Genomic DNA, 22,480 nt, shown 5'->3' on the forward strand with positions numbered 1-22,480 from the left:
TAACGTGATACAAATTGTAATAGACTTTTATCTAAGTGTTTTTGTGTTATGGTTCCAAAAATCCATGCCAGACAATGCGGACCGGACCGTACGTGACAATAAACGGAATTGACTAAAAATATTACATAATTTATTTAAGACTTTCTCCGAGTGCTATTGTCATAAAATAAATAACACACTTTGTAATACAAAAAATGGATCGCAAAGGTGCCATATTTCATATTTGTTTACAATATTTAACGGCCGTTTCAAACATGCTTAGATGACATGTTTTAGCTTTCTAATCGTTTCTCCTGCTTTAACACCTGTTTTAAACTCATAAAAAATAGTGTTAATAGCTTATTTATTTCTTATCTTTAATTCAATCGCTTAATTTGAAGCAAAATAAACACTAAAGCATATATTGATGTCAAGTATTTTTTTATTAGCAAATGATGTTTTAAAAAATTGTAACATAAATACGATGAAATAACATTTCGATTGGACACATCGTTTAAAAAAATAAAATAAAAACCGCAATTATTCTCCTATCTACCTAATTCATAAAAAAGGTAGCTTTTGTACCAATAGAGCATAAACTTGCGATAAGTAGTCGTTAACATCAGTATAAAAAACAGCCACGTTCCGATAAAAAATTTGCAATTCAACCCTTATTCGTTATACTTATACTGCTAATTTTTTTTATTTCCTTCTTAATAAAAATATAAATATTTATTTATTAATTTCAAACTTTAGTTAAATTAATTTTGTATTCAAAACTACACATTATATTTTTAATTAAGAGGATTATTATAATAATCTTGTATATACATATATATGTATTTGTTTTAAACCACTTCCGCTTCTATGTGTGAACGTAAACAAAGGAAAGATATTTAGTTATAATTAATAAAAATAAAAATTTGAGTTTGTTTAATTGATTTCGGTATTAAATTCTTTTGTTTTTAACAGTCGACCTATGAAACATAAACAGCTACATATCAAACAAGATGGCTGACAGCATCGTGACAATAGTTTTCATTAAATTTTCGTGTGTGTTGTTCGATTTAACTGAATATAAATATTTAGAGTGTTGCAAATTAATTCGGTACGTTTTAACTATGAAAATTAAATATATACATAATACGTGTAAGGATTACAAATATACACGGATTAAACTACATTAATAAATATAAAAAAAAACCTTCGTAATGGAACCTTCAAATTTTGAATATCGTCAACGGGCACCGAGACCAAAAAGTAAGTTTTTTCATTTTCAATACAAAAAAATCAATATTGCTTTTTATTTAACGCACATATTCGTTAGATTTGACTGAATATAATTATTAGAATTCCAAAAAAAACAGTTACGTTTTAAACGTGAACATTTCAAGATTGAGGTTAATGTCTATCAATCCATATAATATTTTATTTATTGATATTTGGGGGTACTGTCTTTCACGACAATGAATATGATGCAGTCGGTTATTAAGCTGAAGAAATTTGGTTCCATTTTTGCGTAGTCATCTTATTGCTCGCTCATGACTTCTAAAAAATAATTATAAACAATAAAAATAATGTACTGTAAATTTAATCTAAACACAATATTCCCAAAGAGAACTAACAATGATATAATATAATAATTTGGTGATGATACAAACATTTTAATTTTTCAATTATTTTATAATTGTCCTAAAATGTCAGTCATGAAAGCTTGACTTTTTAATTTTTACATTTTTGTGTCATCTAATATTAATATTTGGAGTAATAAGTGAGTTGTTGTATACACCAATATATCATATATAAAAAAAATTAAGACCATTATAATTTAAAAAAAAAATTCATTTTGATGATTCCGTTCCGTGTGACGACTCGAAATATATCTGCCAATGGTCAGCCTACAAATGAGTAATTTTTTGGATGTCATCGAATAGACGACATTTTACAATGATTATAAATGTGTGATTCTATACCTGAAATAATCGATAGTCAAAATATATAAGAGTGGGTTATTTTTAGTTTCGATGTGGCAAAATATGTATCTACATTACGGTTTTTTATCAATTTTTGTTCTGTGCAAGCATTTCTCTTTCTGAACAGCCACATTTAGGATATTCAGTTCCATCAAACTTATGTAGTATGTTCTTTATAAAAAGATAAAACTTGCTGACAGTGACTCTCAAGTTGACTTGAGAGTGAAAAATCTAAAATTGAAGTCACTCACAACTTGAGATGTGCACAGCGTGCTTTTGACAGATAGAAAAGTTGTCATATGAAAGCAAATTTGACAGTTAGGAAAATCCTGGGTTTGACGCGTTTGATAAAAAAACTTCGCATTTGTCTTTACCGATTCAAAATGTAAAACACTTATCGAAATATGTAGAAAAATCAGCAAGTTTTAAAAAAAATATTCAGATTAAATAAAAATATTTTTTATTTAAAAAAAATATTATATTAATAATGTAGATTTTTACTAACTTTTTATTACAGAAAAAATTTGTAATTTAATTTTAGCAAACGTTGTCAATTTATAGCAATTTTAGGGAATTTTTAAAAATTTTCTTAAAAACACATGTAAAAATAAGTATTATTCGCACTATCACAATTACAACGTGCGAAGCGCTATCAATAAAAACTACTAATATAAGAAACTTATAGTGTTGCGAGAATCCCATTTACTAACAGAATAAATTTTCAAGTAATATTCAAAATATTTTTCATCTAAAAAAATGTTTTTTATTATAATAAAGATTTCAAATGTTTTTAGTTAATTATAGATTTTAAATATTTTTAATAGTATAAATCACAAATATAGTGAAATTTTAAGGAACTTAGTTTATTTTATAAAAAATATATACAAGGCTACACAGAAAATACATTTACATTAAAAAAAATCAAAATATTTTTTCATAAAAATAGATAAAGCTCTCAAAATTAATTATATTTTTGTGCTTACTGTCTACTTTTGGTCTTAAGCCAAAAATTAGGTGGGCAATATTTTCTGTTTATTATTTTTTTTCAAATTGGTAGATGTAATTAAGCACCGGCTTAATTACAACGATTGTGTTGTAGTATTAGTAAGATACATCAAAATATTTGTTATTACCAGTCATATTTTTGAGCAGAAGTGTAACAGAATATTATTTTTTATGTTGCAACCTTTTGGTATTTTTGTTATATTATTATTCAGTGAAGTTTTAAAACTATTTTAAAACGTAATATAGTATTTAATTTTATCATCATCTAGCTTTCGAACAATATTTAGTATAATTAATAAATACTTAAGTTTCAAACCTAATGTTGAATTTTATAGAATGTTGGTAACCTATCTTCAAATGAGTTGAAAATGTTAAGTAGTTTTATATAGATGGAACCATTTTGACCAATAGTTACAAAATCTAAATAATAGTTCATGTAATGCGCAAATTCACGCAGTAACGCGGTAACAGTCAAAAATGCACTAGGATTGAACGCGCAGTGTGATTTCACCCTATTTATTTTGTATAACACACAGCAACACAATAGTTTTAACCATCAATTTTAAAAATAGATAAAATATCGGTCCCTCACGACTAGAGTCTCCAATTACTCGAACCATCAACTACTCGAGTATCGAATATTAAAATTTTAAAATACTCGAGTACTCGAGTACTTTCGAGTATTTACCAAATGTACCAAAATAGCTATTATTCAAATTCGTGCACATATAAATAAATAAATAAAATACTTGGTATGTTAATTTTTACAATTATTTTAACTTCAAGAACATACTTTTTAAAAACAATAATGAAAAATGTGTCTCGAATTTAATATTACTGCGAACCTTTGGTTTTATTATTCCCGTTATGGAAAAAACCCTTTCCGTTGCTGTTGATGTTGGTCTTATTGTCATTAACGCGTTGGATAAGGCTTCTAATTTATCTGTTCGCTTTTTATAGATATAACATTTTTTGAACTCTCTTTTTGTGTTCTCTTCTTTCATTCCCTACTCTGCTTTTCTCTTATTTCCTTCGACTATTGACAAAATAGCATTTTGTAATTCTTCTTGAATAGATTTTTTTTCTTAACAATATACAATCTTCTAATCCTTCTGATTAATGCGAAAAATTTAAATCTATATCCTTCGAAGATGTATTTGGGTGAATCCCTTTCACTCTAGAGCTAAACGGTTCGCAAAGAACTGACTTTACTTTAAATGCCTTTAAAACACACAATTGTTTTGATTTATATTTTAAGTTGAGGGATCAGTATAAACAATTTACAACACTTTACGCTACAACTGCATAGTCATAAAACCTAATTTTTTTTTTTTTTGATATTTCATATTGTTCATTGCCATAAATTAGGTAAGTCGGGACTGTCAGACAGAAAACACAAAAGAAATTTCTCCGTCGTACCCACTAACAGAGCCGACGACCGGAACTATGCAACTATGGAACTATGAAAAAATTATACCTGATAGTAACCGTTCTAACTCGGGACTTCGGGCATAAACGCCAAATAAAAGCAAGACGTTAACCTTTACCGGACCGAGTTAAAGTTAATTTTGTTTCTGAAATATTTCAAATTTTTTTAATTTCGAGTATTAATCGAGTAATTTTCAAAATACTCGATTATCAAGTACTTGAAAAATAGACAAGTATACTCGAGTATCGAGTACTCGATTACTCGAATTGGAGACTCTACTCACGACAGTGAGACTGATATTTAAGAAGCTCCTACGATTTTTTTCTATTAAACCAACTATGGTAATGTATAATCTTTTTACCTCTAAACATATATATAATATTAAAATGCAATGCTCAATAAAAATAAAGCTGGACAATATATAGATATTTATTTGACAGTTAGTATCGTATATTGCATAATCAAACGAAAGTTATCTTTATTACTCATAAACCTATTTTTTATTACTCATAAAAAATGTAATTTATTTTAAATGCATAATTACGAAAAGTCTTTCTCCTTTTTATATCTTTTACTTTACGATATTTACATACATATGTATGTCTAACAAAAATAGTATAGGTTTGTGGATATCGCTGAGAGTCATTCTTTTGAAACCTTGCTTATCTATTTTATTCAACTAGTTTCGCATTTATCTCCAAGATAAATAATGAAATCTTTAAAAATATGTAGCATAACTTAAATTCGAAAACTCTGAATCATTCAGATATATCAAGAAAACTATAGATTGCTTAACCTATTCACCTATGTAGGATTATCGATCCAATGTTATTTAGTGTTCCAATGTTCATATGTTGGCACACACTTTATTATAAATATAAACTTTTTTTTTTTAAATATATATTTTATTTATAACTTTAAACAAATAAATAATAAATGACTAATGTTTTCATGAATAAAATGTAAAATAATTTTAAAAATCGCTGAAGTAACACATTTTTTAATTTTTAAATGTGGAATCCAAGCACGTAAACTTTCAAACGTAGAGCAAAAAACTACATAGAAAAACGTTTAATATATTCATGCTTACTCTAGCACAAACTCTCATAGCTTTTTCAAGTAGTATTTGCACAAGCACCGTTGTTATATAAATGTATTAAAATCGTAATAGTATTTAGTTTCTTCTCTATATAAAAATACATTATAATTACTTTATATTATATATTGCAAATTAAACCTAGATTTGTTATCTGAACATATATCTTGTAAAATAATGTTACTGATTTTCATTTCTTGACTTATATCGACAATTGGTAATCTTGACTCTGTCAAAGATTATTCTTCGATTCACTTTATTGGCTACGCAGAACTAGTTTCTAATGCGGAGCTTTAGAAGATATTTTTATATTTATTAAAACCAAATCAATTAAGGTCTACGCTTCTCTTGTCTTAAGATTTATAAAACGGTGATTGCGTTGTTTATTTGTAACAGAAATCCAGCCCACCTAAAATATATTTTAATATACTTTACGACGTTGAGCTTCTGATACAACTCGTACAGTTTTGTACCAATTTGGTCTCGAAAAACCTCCTTTGATAATTAAAAGTATTTTTTTATAATTGTAATTTATTTATTAATATTTTTACTACAAAATCAACAAATTTTTTTGCTGTCAATGTTTTCTATTGCATAGTCTTGTTTTATTGTATATAAAGTAATAAAAATAATACAAAAATAGAATTATGTTTTCTCATTAGCCTTGGTAGATACCTATTTCTTATGAAATTGGACCACATTTTGTGATCATTTAAAATATTAGCAATGTTATTTATTGGCAAAATAAATAAAATATTCATACATATATTATTGATAACATCTATTAAATTTTTTGATTAATACATTATAGATTATCAACAAAACGTTATTTGAATACACCTTAATGTTATTTTAAACATCATATTTGAAAATAGCAATCATTTTTACATCAACAAAAACGTATATTAAAAACTAACAAAACCGTTATTGAAATTTTAATTGGTTCACTCAAATTTTGGAAATTGTTTATCGAAAAAGGAAAACAAATTTAACTACGAGTAAACATATGTTAAAAATAAATATTTAATTTTTAATACCTTGATATATCTGTGTATCCTAAGTATATAATGATAATTATAATATGGCTCTTCAAACAATAATGTTCAGAGTTTGCTAAACTTTAAATAACGGATTAAGATGAGAAAATACATTAAGTACTAATCTATATAACATCTGCAGTATGTGCTTTGAATTATTACATTAATTTAACATGTCCGATTTCACATGCATCAATTTAAGAAGTTTTAAAAACTTTTATTTAGAATAAAAAAATTTTGCAGACGTATTGAAATAGTACATAATCTTTAGAGGTAAACATAACAGCGTTAATTATTTTGCATAATATATATTTCTTCATTGTTAAACAGTGTCATAAATTGTCGCTTTTAGTATCGCATTTGACGAACAAATATGTACTAATTTTAATGTCAAAATTTACGGTATGGTTGACAGTTTTATTCCCAAACTATACAAATATAAGTCCCCCACTAAATGTTATACTTAATACGCTGATACATGAGAAGCATCAGCGTTATTTAAATAATAACTAAAGCTATGTTATTTTTTTAAATAATAAATGCTCATATCACTTGAATTTTTAGTTAGAGTTCCTCAAGGTAGTTTACTCAGGCCGTTTCTTTTTAACTTGTATGCAAACTATCATAAAATGATTAAGATACGCGTACGCTAATGACAAACATATTTTAACAAGTGCCTACGGTCATAAACTATTGGATTTTAAAATAAATTTTCAAAGCCATAATAAATATTTTAAATGGTGGAAAATTAAAATTATTAAAAAATTACATATTATTAACGAAACGTAATCAAGCTTTGCCACCCTTGTTATGTCATATATCTGACTCTTATTATCATCTCTAATTTATAAGTTTCTTAGGCAGTCAGTTATTCTCTATATGTACAAGCTATATGTTAATTTAAGTATTATTTATCAGTTATTACGAAAATTTTAAATAATATAATTTAAAATAATAATAATTATTTAGCTGTGTTGTTTGTTCAAAACGTCCTTAATGTGTCCACAATAATATTATGTACTCGCCAGTCACGTTTAGTCGTAAAGGTAACATTTACGATGGAACATAAAGTGTTTGTACTTATAACCCGACCATGTGTCGTGTGCATAAGATGGATGGCGGTGTTATTTTAGACAAGAAGTTTGCAAACTTAAGCTAGGGCAAAAAATAACGTTAACTTCGAAGCAATGTTGCGAGACCTTACTACTTTACAACTAAGCTGCACGGCTAAGCAAAAATTTAATTAATTTATAACTTGAACGACATATTTTTAAATTAAATTAAAAACTTCTATTTCATTGTTTTTTACTGCATATGTCATAGTAACCCTAAATACTTGCTTATGTATTTCATTTTCACTTGGCGAAATTGTTTATATTATTTTAAATTTTTTTTTGGAAAAGACTTGACGTATTTTTTTTAAATCTCTCATAATATCATATAATAAATATAATATCACCACTATATCTAATTTCTCAAATTTTTGTTTAGTAGCGATATAGTATTTTTGTAATTCTAATTATTTTTAATTTTGGTGGTTAACAATATAAAATAAGCTTACTAATATTTTTAAATCAGTTGAAACGCAAATCATTAATTATTCAACAATAACAAAATATGGACTTGCCCTACTTTTAAAATCAACGGCTCATATAAAAAAAATGTAATTTGTAATGATCAATCAAAATTTAAATTATATTATAACCATTCATTTTGATATGTAAAACACAATATAAATTAAAGAACATATGTTCTTTTATGTTTGAATACCATTAAAAATAATTTAAAAAATACCATAAAAATAATTGCTAATAAATATCGGCAATTTAATTAAAAATTTGACTTGCTTGTTTATAATATTTCCAAAGAAAAATATGAAGACGATAATAGTTCATTAACATCTTCATATAATATCTTTAAATATAATGTTCCGACTCTTGAAACATTGGATCTTTTCGCAAAATTTACAAGCATGTACTAACATTCTACAATAAATACAACAAATCATTTAGTTCGAATTTGAATGAATGGATCAATTTGTTTTCGGTCTTTTTTATTACCAATTAAAAAAATATCAATACCGGTATTGACTGTATTTTCTCTCGGTTATATTGGTATTATTGCGATCCTTAGATGCAGTGGATAGTACTAGCGCTGAACTATTAATTTAAGCACTTCTCAAATAACAATGAAGTAAAACTAATTTGCCTTTAAGCAGTGACAACAAAAAGGCCAAGCTTATCCCTTTAGCGCGCAAAGGCCGAAATCGGTCGATATATCGACCGACGACATTACGGTCTATAATTCAATACCTATCCATAATAAAATCATCCTTAGCATCAAAATATGTCATCAAGGAAGCTCTTTGGTTGATATATCGACCATATGAAATGAAGTTGTCGCTATCGGCCAAAAAACGACAAAATCAAAAATCAAATTAAAACATTAAAACAATCTCAAAGAATTATTTTTTATTATTATTTCTTTATATGCTTATATGTAATATGTTTCAAACAATAAATAATATTTTTGTGCCACTATTTGATCATTTATTATATAATAAATATATTCTGAAAATATGAACCTAAGTGGTCAATGGTCGATATATCAACCGGCAAAAATTTCCAAATTTCCAAAAAAAAAAATTTTTTTTCATTTTTTTTTTATCAAAATTACTTTTTATATATAATAAGAAATTTAAAAAGTAATTTTTCAACCCTTAATTCCAAAATAATTAATTTGCGCACTAAAGGGTTATAGCTGATCTATCTTCTTGCGCTTGTTTATATAATATGGGGCCAATTTACTAAACTTTTTAGTTGCATTGGTTCCATGATGAAACTCATATTCAAAAATAATTATGCGACGATGTACTTTCATACTATTAAACAAGAATTGTTAAAGTGAAATGTCAGAGGTATTGACTTTACTTTGATATTTAGAAAGTATCCATTAACTCGTTAAATACATAGATGATTAACAATTTCATAAAAGCTTATGTGCAAAACGTATTAAAACGTTTAAGTAATTAACCACACATGCGTATATTAAAAACTTTATTCATGATTAGTTATAAGCACCTAGAATTTCTCGTATAATTTAAGACTATAAATATAATAGTCATAACTTTTCTCGTTTAGAAGAGCGAAATGCTGACACGCGCTTTCGTTTTATTATGTATACTTATAAACGTATTCGCATATTTTAATACAATATTTTTATTTTCAGTTAACCTATCGATCGCGGATGCGATGGTTTCAACATTGAACGTGACTTTCAACTACACGTATATGCTCAATTCAGACTGGCCTTTCGGTATTTTGTATTGCAAAATAAGTCAATTTGTAGCAATATTAAGCATATGCGCATCTGTCTTCACTTTGATGGCTATAAGCATCGATAGGTAAGTCATAAATTATTTTTATTACTTAATAACCTAAATAATAATATAAAATCCCCGCCATTGTAGAAACTATGCTAGTTCAATTTCAACCGCAATGAATATTGTAACCAGCTCTTAGTAATTGTCATACTCAGGTTAAAATAGAGCATTTGGGATACGCTTCATTACATAGTAAATTGCGTTATAAACTTAAATTAGCCATGTAAATATGAAACTCGAAATATGTTGATACGCGAAAATATTATAATATAGTCAGGTAAAGAATTTTCTTTAACTTCGAATCGCTGCAAGCGAATATTCTCCGGAACCCTTAAATCGATTGATAAATTACTGTTGCTCTTAACCTGCAGACCCTTTTTTATTACTCACCAAATGTATATAATACTACCGTATCGAGTGTCTCACATTAATTAAACGTCTAGAAAATGCTTCGGTACGTATTAGTTATTAAGAATTAATAGGGCATATCTATAATAAATTATATATATTATAATATAAATGCCTCTTCAGATGCTATTACGGAACCTTTGAATTTCGATTTTTTCCTTTCAAAAATATGATAATGAGTCATCGTTGAATTCGTCCTATGATTTTTTACGACATTTCACAAATTTTCAAGGATTTTTGTACGCAACGGTGCCTTTGGGGAAATCAAAATAAATCGGACAGAAAATTGAATTCACAGCATACATATTATATATAACTTGACCCTTCCTTGAATTTTCCGATAGTACTCGATCTAAAGAATATTAGCATTTATATGCGAATGACTAATTATAATAATTATATAATGATTTTCTTTAAATATATATATACATTATATATAAACATTATTATTTCGGAATTCGTCGCGATTAGAACTTAAAAATAGCATTAAAAATAGTAAATTTTAACATTTTTTTTTATTTATAATCTCGAAATATTCTCCGTATTAAGATTGAATTTTCTTACTCGCATTTACCGACTTTTCGACAACCGATGTTAGGGTCATCATCTAGGGCAGTGGTTCTTAACCGGGGGTGCCCGCACCCCTGGGGGTGCGGGAAGGTATATTGGAGGTGCGGGAGAAGCCCGTAACAATATAAATTATTAAATATCATTTAATAAATTTTTGATAATAAAATATTTGAAAACTACAGTACTCACCACAATAACGCGAAAGTCGGGACCGCGTTATTGGGGTATTGAAGCTCGTACAAAAACTAGGGTTATGGGTTTTTCGCAAAAAAAAAATACGTGAATGAAATATTTCGTTGCTATGCATGCGATCACCAACACATACATAGGCAGTCGTTGATCATTGTTTCATCGGGCGCGTATAGACAAAATGTGCCGATCACTAGCACACACGAGGACATAATAAGTGCGAACGAGTTAGGTAGATCTCTCCAACAAAAGATAGTAATGCTGGGGGACCATCAGTAACTCCAGACCGGAAAACCAAACGTGGTCGTCCATCGGGGCGACCCAGGTTGATACTGGAAGCGGACCATCGGCTTTGTCGATGGGAAACATGTGCTCAAGTGCTAGGGTCGTTAATGAGCCGAATTTGGCTTACACACGACCTGAGGAAGCGGATGAGAGCACCCGGGGACTGTCGTCCTCCTTTCTTACTCTCTACCTAAGTCTACTATTGTTTCTGTGTCATCGGCAGTTTGTCAAGAAACCTCTTGAAACAAACACGTTTACGCATGTAAGCATCCGATTATGAACATTACTACCTATTTAATACATTATTAATTGGTCAGTGACTCAAGCCGAATAGGATACATTGATGATACAAACGTAAGAATTTTTCTCACTAATTTGAAATAATATTTTGCTAATTTTTTTTTTAACATTATTTCTAAATAATTTAATTGATTATAGTGAACCCTACTATGTAAAAAAAATGCCAATAGAACGACAAGTATGCTGCTTATGGATTCACTTGTAAAACAGAAAAAGATGGTACGCAACAACCTTAATGCATCTTGTGTTCCATAATATTTTCAAACTGCAATCTCAAACCATCAAAGTTATTAGAGCATTTCAACCATCTGCATGGTGGTGAAGGTGTGCATAGCATGAACAGTTTAAAGTCAAAAAAGGCTCGATTTGACACCAGTGGTACTATCTTAAAATTATGCGAGCCAGCAATTCAAAAGCCCTTGTTAGAAGCGTTCTATCAAGTGGCATATCTGTGTGCAAACTTGAAAACCTCACACGATCGCTGAGGAATTAATAAAACCCTGTGCATTACTAATAGCTAAAACTGTATTAGATTCTGATATAATTCGATCGCGAATTCAAGATCTCAGTGAAGATATTTTACTGCAAATAATAAGATATAAAAGTCAGTCCACTAAAAGTAAGCATACAACTTGATAAGTCAACTGATGTTGATAATTGCAGCCAGCTTTTGGTATTTGTGCGATATGTAAAAGAAATGATATAAGAATTTCTATTTTGTGAGCCACTGGAGTTGACTTCGAGAAGAATTGATGTTTTCAATTATATCAAAGATTTTTTTCTAAAATATCAATTACCAATGAATATTATTGCCTCAATATGCACTGATGGGGCCCCAGCAATGTTAGGCAAAAATTCCGGATTTTTTTCACACATGAAAAGAGAATTACCGCAAGTTACAATAACGTATTGCATGTTGCATCATCATGCACTTGCGTCAAAAGCTTTGCCAGAAAGTTTAAATCAACACCTAATTACTGCAAATAATATAGTAATATATATCGGTGAACGACCGCTAAATCATCACAATTTTCATGCCTTTTATGAAGAAATCGGTGCTGCTCATACCGTGCTTCTATATCACACCGAAATACGATGGCTCTCTAAAGGCCGCATGCTTAACAGAGTTTTTGAATTGCGTGAAGAAATTATTCAGTTCCTGACTAGTCAAAACTGTGATTTAGTAAAAGATTTTGAGAGTAAGGATACAATTCTGAGACTAGCCTACTTAACATATATATTTAGTTATTTTAATGAATTGAACATATCAATCCAAGGATTTGATATAAAGAATATGATAATAGCTAGTGAAAAATTATCTTTATTTATTGGAAAACTAGAAATTTGGATACGTCGAGTTGAAAACGGGAATTTTGAAAACTTTCCCTTGCTTGATACAATTATTGTGGAAAATGAAAAAAATACAATTATACCTGACATTGCAATACATTTGAAACGATTGAGCGAATCATTCAATGGATATTTTTCTACTAGAAATATAATCAAAACTCAGAGATGGATACTGGATCCATTTCTATATAACCTAAATTCGATGGATGATAGTGATTTAAAAAAAGACGATCTTTTTGAAATGCGAGACAATGGACATATTCAAATGGAATTTGAACAATTAGAATTACAACAATTATGGTGTACACAGTTAGAATGTTATCCACAGTTGGCGAAAGAAGCATTGCAGTCACTTCTACCATTTGCTACCACTATCTGTAGATTTTCATCGCTTTTGCATATAAAAACTAAAGCGAGAAATCGCTTAAATGCAAGTGATGATTTACGCGTGTCTCTTTAAAAAAAGTCTCGCTTCACAAATATTATAATGAACAAGCAACAGCGGCCTATCTATTGATAAAAATAATATTGTTTTGTATTTGATATATAAAATTCAATTTTTTTTAAATAAACAATAAATTTCGCAAAAAATGTATTTTTCTAAATTAAAAAATCGAAGCACATTTTTCAATGGGGTGCGGAGACCAATTTTCAGATTCAAGGGGGTGCGGCTCACTTATAAGGTTAAGAAACACTGATCTAGGGCATAAGCTTGACGTTTGCGGGCTAGCACAAGGAGGTAAAATCTTCTAGCACAATTGTGGTATTGAGTTTTATCTGTATCTTATTAAGCCTTTTAGCAAACGTTATTTCCTTTTCACAAGTTCGAAAATTTCGTTTGAATGGCTTTAGAGCTAACTGCGCAACAAAGTGGACTTGCCACGGCCTTATCGGCATTCTCTTTCACATCTGGTTGTCAAACCAGACAGACAATAATTAATCCATCTCATAAATGAGGCCTTTGCACCGCCTAATTATTATGGCTTTAAGTTCTGGCGATCGAATGCGCCAGATCCAAGTTAGGTGCTATACTATATTTTTATCCAAAACACACGCACGTTGGACTAACACAATCGCACGTCAGTAGTCGACAACCAGTTATTGTGATATTACATAAATATGATTTTTTTATTTAATTTGTGCGAAATATTTATTTTTATATTTATATTATTTTTAAATCTACGAGTCACTTCATAAGAAAAAAATATCAAATGGTGCTGTGTTGTTAGGGTTTGTCAAATTTATACAATTTTAAATGTTTGAAATTTACCAAAAAGTGCAAATATAAATATATAATATAATATATATATATAAAACACGGTTTATTGGTCTTTGTACAGACGGTGTCCCAGCAATGACCGGAGTACATTCTGAAGTTAACTCAAATATTTGAGCAGTTGCGAATGTTGATTTTTTAACCAATCACTGTGTAATACATCGTCAATTTCTAACGTCGAAAGTAATGCCTCCGGAACTACTACAAATTTTAAATAATTATACTATAGTTTTTTAAGTAAACTTTTTGTAAAAAGAATTGTAAATTTGAAAGCATCATAAAATTTTATATTCTTCTATTAATAAATCACCCAATTGTACACGCAGAATTTGCTCTTTTAATATTTGCAGATGCCAAAACAAAATGTTTCGTTAAACTTACATTGCGAAAAACTACTTTTGGACTGTTATCTCCCTTTTCAATGGACCGTTCTCACTGCCTACTTAATTTCTAAATGGGTTTGGCGATATTAAAATTAATTATTTGTATTTTAAAATATGTATCTTTTTAAAATGTTTTTAATTACATTTAAATATTATGTAATGCTTGTAAAATTGTTATCGATCTCTGCATAAACTCCCAATAACAGCCGTTATTGCAGTGCAAGTAAAAACAAAAACAACACACAATCGTATTTTCGTGCTACGTATATGACTTTCTTTTTGTGACTCGGCTCTAGCACGCGCAAATATATATGTGTAAAAATTAGAAGCCCTGGCATTCACTAATCTTTATTTTCATCTTAAGATCGATAGCTTTCGTTTGATGATTGATGTTTTTATCTAGTATTGTAGGGTGCAAAATAAAATACAAACTCTTGGAGATTACGAACGAATAATGACTTAATACGGGAATGAGACTGTCACTGATTTACAGATTTTGATTTTAGTCTAGTGTCTCACTACTTAGAAATTGTTAATTAGGTTGTGTGCAACACATTGGGCTAACGTTTGTCACGTTGCAATAAAATATTTACATTAAAAAAATGTTTTACTCATCCAAATAAATATTATATAAAACTTTCAAATAGTAGATTTCTGTAATTTTTTATTATAACTAAATATTGCATTTTGCTGCAGGGATTGAACCTACGATCTTATATAAAGCAATCCAGCATTTCTACGTTAGGTCTATTCCAGACTACAAAAATTACAAATAGTTACTGTTATATCATAAACTTTGCACGCGATTGTTATCGCAAGTGAAATTAAATATTTATATATATATATATATATATATATTATTATTTACATGATTATTAAATAGAAAAAAATAAACACAGAAATATTCTCAAATTAATTAAAAAATAAAATGCTATATATAATATATACATACATATTTTCTAGGTTTTGTATATTATCTTTTTTAATATCCCGCTATTGTGTCGTCTTATTCTTATAAATGATTTTCTTTGATAGAAATATATAGATAGGGTGTCGATGGCTTATCCTTAATCTATAATGATACACATCTTTCTTTATTTGCGTCTTAGTTTCACAGTATTGGCGAATGTCTTGAGGGTGAATTTTTTAATTAAACTTTACGCTTCGGAGAAATTTTCCCATCTCGTATAACATTTTAAATATCTGATTAGCACAGTTCTCGCAAACATTTGTATAGCAGTATGGTACAATAAAAACCAAATAATGTGTAGTTAAAATATAAATACGATGTCACATGGGTCGATTTATGTATTTGTTTAACACCATAACGTAATTTCCCATTCGTGGCACATCTATACGTATCGTATATAAAATAGTCGGACGACATATTGCGTGAAATATTTTCACATTCCATTTTCCCCTTTTCCACCTTCGAGGTCGTAAAAAAAATACTTTGGCGATGATGTGACCACCATGTGACTATAAAACGTGAAAGAAAAAAAGCGTAAAAAACTTATCTGCCAGACAGCAAAAACTATTTGGCTTTGAAAAGTTTGGGGTCAGCAATGTTTCTAATCCGGATCTCGGCACTTTTGAATAACTCTTGTAGATTTTCTGATATAACCAAAAAAAAGAATATGGTGTTGGCTACACAATGAAATATTTAATAATGTTGTTACTTTTTATAGTGTCGTTGACTCTTGTAAGGAATACTACGACCGGCGCATGGTGTGGCCATTAAAAGTTTAAAACGAGAAAATATATATTGCTAGCTTTGAGGGTATAATATCAGAAAAGTTTACTGAAACATAAGCATTAGAGATCTTGAGCTTTTATTCTGCAATACTTAGATTAAGTGTAATTGAGCAATCTTCATCCTGAGTCAGTTTACAACTTCCTACAGTTAATTTGACATATAAGGTTATTTATATTCACATACATATGCATGTTACAATCGATAATGTTTATTACCACTGAAGTGACATTTTCAGTAGCGTTTAAGTAAAATCATATTTTAATTTTAATATATATATATATACACAAGTGTTAAAAATTCTATTCATATTATAATTAAAAGTAAAATGTGAATTTAGCTTGTAACTTATTAAAAATTAATGAATATTACTATTGTATATAGTATATGTAATTAACAATTACTTAAGCTATGAGTTTCATATATTTTTTTCACTAAAATTAAATTTTATTGCCGGTGAATATATGATGTCACTCATTGTTTACATTATTTTTCTGCGCAATTACTTTTACAGTAATAAAATGTACATATGTAAAGTACAAAAATATTATATTTTCATTTTTTTTATTTAATTTCTTTGCACACGCGTTTATTTGTAATTAACATTTCAAAGGTTCGGTAATATTTTTTTTACAACCGTCTTTAAGACCCTAAACTCTAGACAAAGTCTAATGATATAAGAACAAGTGGTTATTTATGAGGACTCGTGTCGATTCAGCGTAATCTTCGCTGGATGCGAGTTCAGGAGCTAACTGTAAAGTAACAGTGGAAGGTTCAAACTTAAGTTGAAATATAAGTAAGCAATAAGATCACAAGACGAGATCATTAACTCTTTGACTAATTATTTTCTATTAAGGACGTTACTGGATTTTTAATGTCTCAATAAAATATTCTATCTGCTTCACATGTACATTCGTCTTGGGTTGCATAAATCCGGAAACAATAAATCTGTATGCCTTTCTGCTATTTTTGCTGTTTGCGTAATATTTAGAAGCACGCAAATTTTTTTGTAATTTGGGCCGTTTACAATATGGTCCGGACTAGAATTTATTTTTCCATAATAAAAATAGCTGGTCTGATACATAATTATTTATTAGTTTATTCTATGATTTCTTAAACTATTTCAGAGTTTAATGTTAAATTATATTAAAAAAAATATACATATAACTCTATTTATAAATGATCATTGTAATATCGTAAACAAGTAATAATAAAGATAATGTATAAACACCAAGAGAAGTTTTTAAGTATTTTTCTATTACTTTACCACTGATTTGTGTCCTTTCTTCGAATTTTTATTTTATTTTATTGTTAATTTAAAAGTATATTATCAAATTGATTTTTTTACTAAGAAAAAATAATCTCAAGAACTTTACATATACATATATGTTTTTAAATAAAATATAAATAATAATAAAGTATAGATCCTATGAATCTTTTAGTTTAATTTGTAAAAAAACGCCAACATGGTCCCCATAAAATATTCTTGATAATGATCTGCATCAGCTTAGTATATAGTAAGATTTTTGAGAGGCTCTGAGGCCTTAAATGATTCTGTTAAAAATATTTGTAACATATTGTCACAAATATCATATATAGAAACAAGGATGTAGATTAAAAAGAACCGTTCACATGCACACTCAAAAAAGTAATACCTGCACTACACTCCCTGGAAGTTGGCCAAGGTTGGCTAAGGTCGGAGAATATAGTGGGTAACTTCGGATTTACTTCGGTCGAGTTCGGTTCTGCCCGCTCCAAAATCTCTCGGAAGTCAAACGGACCGAAATCAAAGAAACCGAAGTCGGAGCTGCTCTTTTGAGCGCGAGCAGTGAGATACTTCCCCTTTCTCGCGTGTTAAGTGACGAGAGTGAAAGAGATAATGATATGGTTTTTCGCAAACTGAGATAGAACGAGTAGCTCGGTTCAGTTTCAGTATGCATGTATGCGTCCTATGGTTAACACGCACGTCGAGCACTGCATCGTAGTCACGTGGTCAAGTTATAATACTACATGCATATCGGGGACTTCAATAGATTCTTACTGACATCTTTAAATAGTTTATCGCACCAAAAGAGATTAATTACATTTTTGATAGTATATTCTTTTAACAGATATCGTTAATATATTTTTTTCATATTAAATTAAATAATTAAAAAATAATTAGTGGTACTTGATTTTGTTAAAAAAAATCGTTTCGAATATCCTATGTATTTTCCGAGATCGGTTTATATAAATGTCATATCATAACGAATTCTTATTTAGAATCGATGGCAACAAATTCTAGGATAGTCACATGTGTGGTGCTCGTATTTTCATTTATATGCCTTATGGCATTTTGCAAAAGCCGACAAAGATTTTGCGTAAATTGAATATTTACGACCAAAAAGTTTTCACTGATATTGTATTGATGACTCCATATACAAACTTTTATAATTATCAGTATTTGCAATTGCGATTATTTGGAACATTTTTCGATCGCGCACAAATATGCCAGCTGTACATGACAGCAGCCGCCGTGCGGACGTCATTTACGCCCGCCGTCCGGACGGCATATGAAATTTGTGGCTGTGTGGCCGCTACCCGAAAGTCGGCGACCTCGGCCGACTTCAGTGAACTTTGGTTCGGTAAGACCAGTCAAAGATGCATCCACTCGTCGACATATGTTTTATATTTCAATAATTTAAAACTATTGCAATATGGGGTTTTTAATAATAGCGAATCGAAAAAACTACTAGATTATCTTTAGTTATTTTGACCTTAATTATGAGGCATTAACAATTTATAAGGTATGCATTATATTATTTTTGATCACCTGTTTTTGTATTATTATATATCAGGACCACCCGTTAGCATATATGTAAATCCCAATTCTTTCATATACAGGAAAGGTCGTTGCGAATCCTTTCTATCTCACAACGACCACCCGAAGGATTGTTTCATTAAATAAACGACCATGAAATACGATACTAATTTGTAAAAATATTTGGTAAAATTACAACAAAAAGATTGATTTTATGTAACATTTTGTTCTATTATATTAATATCATTATTTCTAATGCTTATGTACCTAAACATGTTTTTTATTACATGGCATAATATATATATATTAAAGTTTTTTTTATATAAGGGCTTAAAAAGCCAACATCAAACGTTTATCCTGAACTTAATTGGAGTCATTTTCTAGAGAAGAAAAAAATACAATTTCATAACGATACAAAGCCTTACTGTGATGCCGCGTTTTAAATGTAAATTTTACGCTCTTTAACTTTCGTAATCGTAAAGGACGTTTATTAAGTTTTTTTCATGCATCCGAGAAAACGTGTTTATTAAAACGATTTGGCATTACGTAGTATATATTGTGAAAATTTAAGTGCAAAATGTGTGTACGTATAAGTTGGCGCAATGTCTGAAAATTTAACGTTAAATGAAGATTGCCACAGGGTCTTGGGGTTGGAATATGGAGCTTTTATATATTTCAATAGTGAATTCTTCAGATGTTGGGGTGGAAATGGTGCATTGTATGAATTTCTGAAATGTCCGCGGGGTAAAGATGTGTGCAACGATATTGCACATGCTTTTGACGTACTGTGTGCAAAATGTAAATGCGAACACATACATATTGTATATTATAATGCTAAATTACAATAAAAGGAAATGTAATGCTCGCTTATTTGAATATACCTCGAATACTTCTAAATAATAACTTATTATATACGCAGATCGCAATTTTTCATAACGTAGCACTTGACTTTCAAATGAATTGCAATTTTTCTCTATCTATTCAATGGAAACACTTGGCAATTCTCAATATGGTGCATTTGAATATTCATTGGTAAAAAACGTAAGTAAATCTTTTGAAGATTTTTTTTTAAAATAAAAAAATGTACCATAAATATATGTAAATACACTCGGTTCTTTTTTTATGCAGTAGATACATTCCACAGGAAAACAAAAAAAAAAAACTAGACACGCGTATAAAAATAAAGGATACGTTCCATATTTTTAAAAAATCGCATGTAACTAAATCAATGAGTTACAATATTCTGAAAATCGCATAAAAAAAGTTTATTATATTTCAGAAAAAAAATATATCTATATTTTTTTTCTTAAATATTTTTGAAATATTTTTTATAAATATATCTTACCATATTCATTCTAAAATATTTATTTATAAAAATGCTAAAAATATTTTTTTCACAATTTTTTTCTTAGAATTAGCATCGCTATACAACAGTTATTTTTTAGTTTTACTAAACCAACAAGTTAAAATTACCAAAAATCGCACAGAAAAAATCATTAAATTTCAGAAAAATATAATCTGAACATATTTTTTCTAAATTTATATATAAAAATTTTACAAAAAAGTTAATCCTATTTAACATTTTTTTTCTTTAGAATTATCATCGCTATATGAGAGTGTTCGGCATAATTTGCGAACTGGTTCGAAATCACTTTCATCAGTAATCTATGTCCTGAAGATAACGATTCTTCACAAGTAAAATTAGCCTCAACTACGCATGTTGATTTTTTTTTCCTTTGCCAATTTAATCAGTGATTAAACTTTGCGATGGCTTTGCTAATTTTTTGTAAAATTCCTGATTTCTAGAAATTAAATTCTGAAGTTCGCGTTGAAACTTGAATGCTTCTTCAGAATTACAATCTTTTTCATTGAATGGTTTTGCCAATTTACTCGAAAGTTGAAGACCTTCTCAAATTACACTTGCAGTGAGGGTGACTGATGTTTCATCTTCTTCCGATTCATTTTCGTTTTTTTTGTTCTTCAACAGTATCAAGAGTTATACCAATGATATCATTGTCATTCATGACATTATCCTCAAGCACTAATTCGTCTACATCGTTTTCGGTATATGTTTCAAAACCTTCTCCATAAATTTCATGTGCTAAAGAAATTATTTCAGCTAAAACTGTCGACGTATGGTTGGTTTCATTGACTGTTTAGAGGACGTAGTCCTAGAAGTGGTTGACCTCGTGGCCAATGAGACTCTTCAGTGAATCCTATTAGATTATTTATTAAGTTATAATTACATGTATAGCATGGACTATTAATTCGCGATGAAGGTGAATGTGAAGGTTCCTCCGGATGGATCTTGGCTCTCTGGTTGTCTGCGTCGCTGGCTCTGCTGTCTCTGTGCCTACGTCTCTTGAAGTGCCGTGGACCATCTCGTATCTCGGACCGTCTGCCATCTCCTCGTCGGAGTCCGGGCTTATATCCTTTAGAGGAATACACGCTAGCTGGCCAATCACGATTGTGCATCGATCTCCTAGCCAATCGCTGCAGTGGCTTCTTAGAATTCGAGAAATCAGATGTGTATTTTGAAAGCCAGTTTTTTGCTTGGCTCCAGACTTTTGAATTCTAAGGAAAGGGTTTGCATTGTGATGATCATAGAGTAAAGAATGTATATATTTATATGATATTCTTTAATCTATGGTGGTGATCAATTGCGTCCGTACCGTTTTGTCACAAAAGGGATTCTCTTAATGACCAATGTTGTGTGTGGTCAAAAGAAACCCCCCTTATGCCATGATGTTTGTCTCATTGTTAATGGATGAACGTTTTTGGTCACAATCATTAACAATGAGACAATCGCCCTTTTAAATGTGCCTATATGTGTGGTCGCCACAACTGTAATACATTCAAGCCAAATTACTTTCCAATAAGAATTTAAAGTTTGGGGTCTTATTTGAGAGCTCAAGTTTATCCAATATATCATATATATCGATAAGTGCTCTTAATCTAATATTTTTTGAAAGTGGAAATTATGCCTTGATCCAATGGTTGGATGATGCTTGTTGTGCTGGGTGTAATAAATAGTAGCTGTACATTAGAACGTTCCAAATATAGATTACTTGAATTGTCCTTGACCCTCAACGTGGCAGGAAGCGATATATCCGGAGACAAAATTCCCCGAATTTCTGACCTTATTACTTAGTTATTTAAAAAAAATGCTTCTTGAAATATAAACCGCATAAAAAGATAACCGAGTGTATGTGTATCGTATATCTTTAGATCCCTTAAATTTTAGCCAAAAATAAGATAATAAAGC

At 29.4% G+C, this 22,480-nt stretch overlaps 2 protein-coding genes across 3 annotated transcripts in view; one reads left to right on the forward strand and one right to left on the reverse strand.

The window, feature by feature from the left end:
• Positions 1-22,480, reverse strand: part of LOC148228059 (uncharacterized) — a 339,858-nt gene that overhangs the window by 255,857 nt on the left and 61,521 nt on the right. The gene's annotated exons all lie outside the window — the stretch shown is intronic.
• Positions 1-22,480, forward strand: part of LOC148228061 (tachykinin-like peptides receptor 99D) — a 267,821-nt gene that overhangs the window by 126,691 nt on the left and 118,650 nt on the right. Inside the window, exon 4 of the mRNA XM_088200999.1 lies at positions 9,748-9,922. Within this exon, the coding sequence (XP_088057125.1) occupies positions 9,748-9,922 (175 nt within the window). The remainder of the gene's footprint in view (positions 1-9,747; positions 9,923-22,480) is intronic.

The sequence above is a fragment of the Plectrocnemia conspersa genome, unplaced genomic scaffold (assembly GCF_051122295.1).
Source record: "Plectrocnemia conspersa isolate PC_06_02 unplaced genomic scaffold, ASM5112229v1 ptg000012l, whole genome shotgun sequence".
NCBI lineage: Eukaryota > Metazoa > Arthropoda > Insecta > Trichoptera > Polycentropodidae > Plectrocnemia > Plectrocnemia conspersa.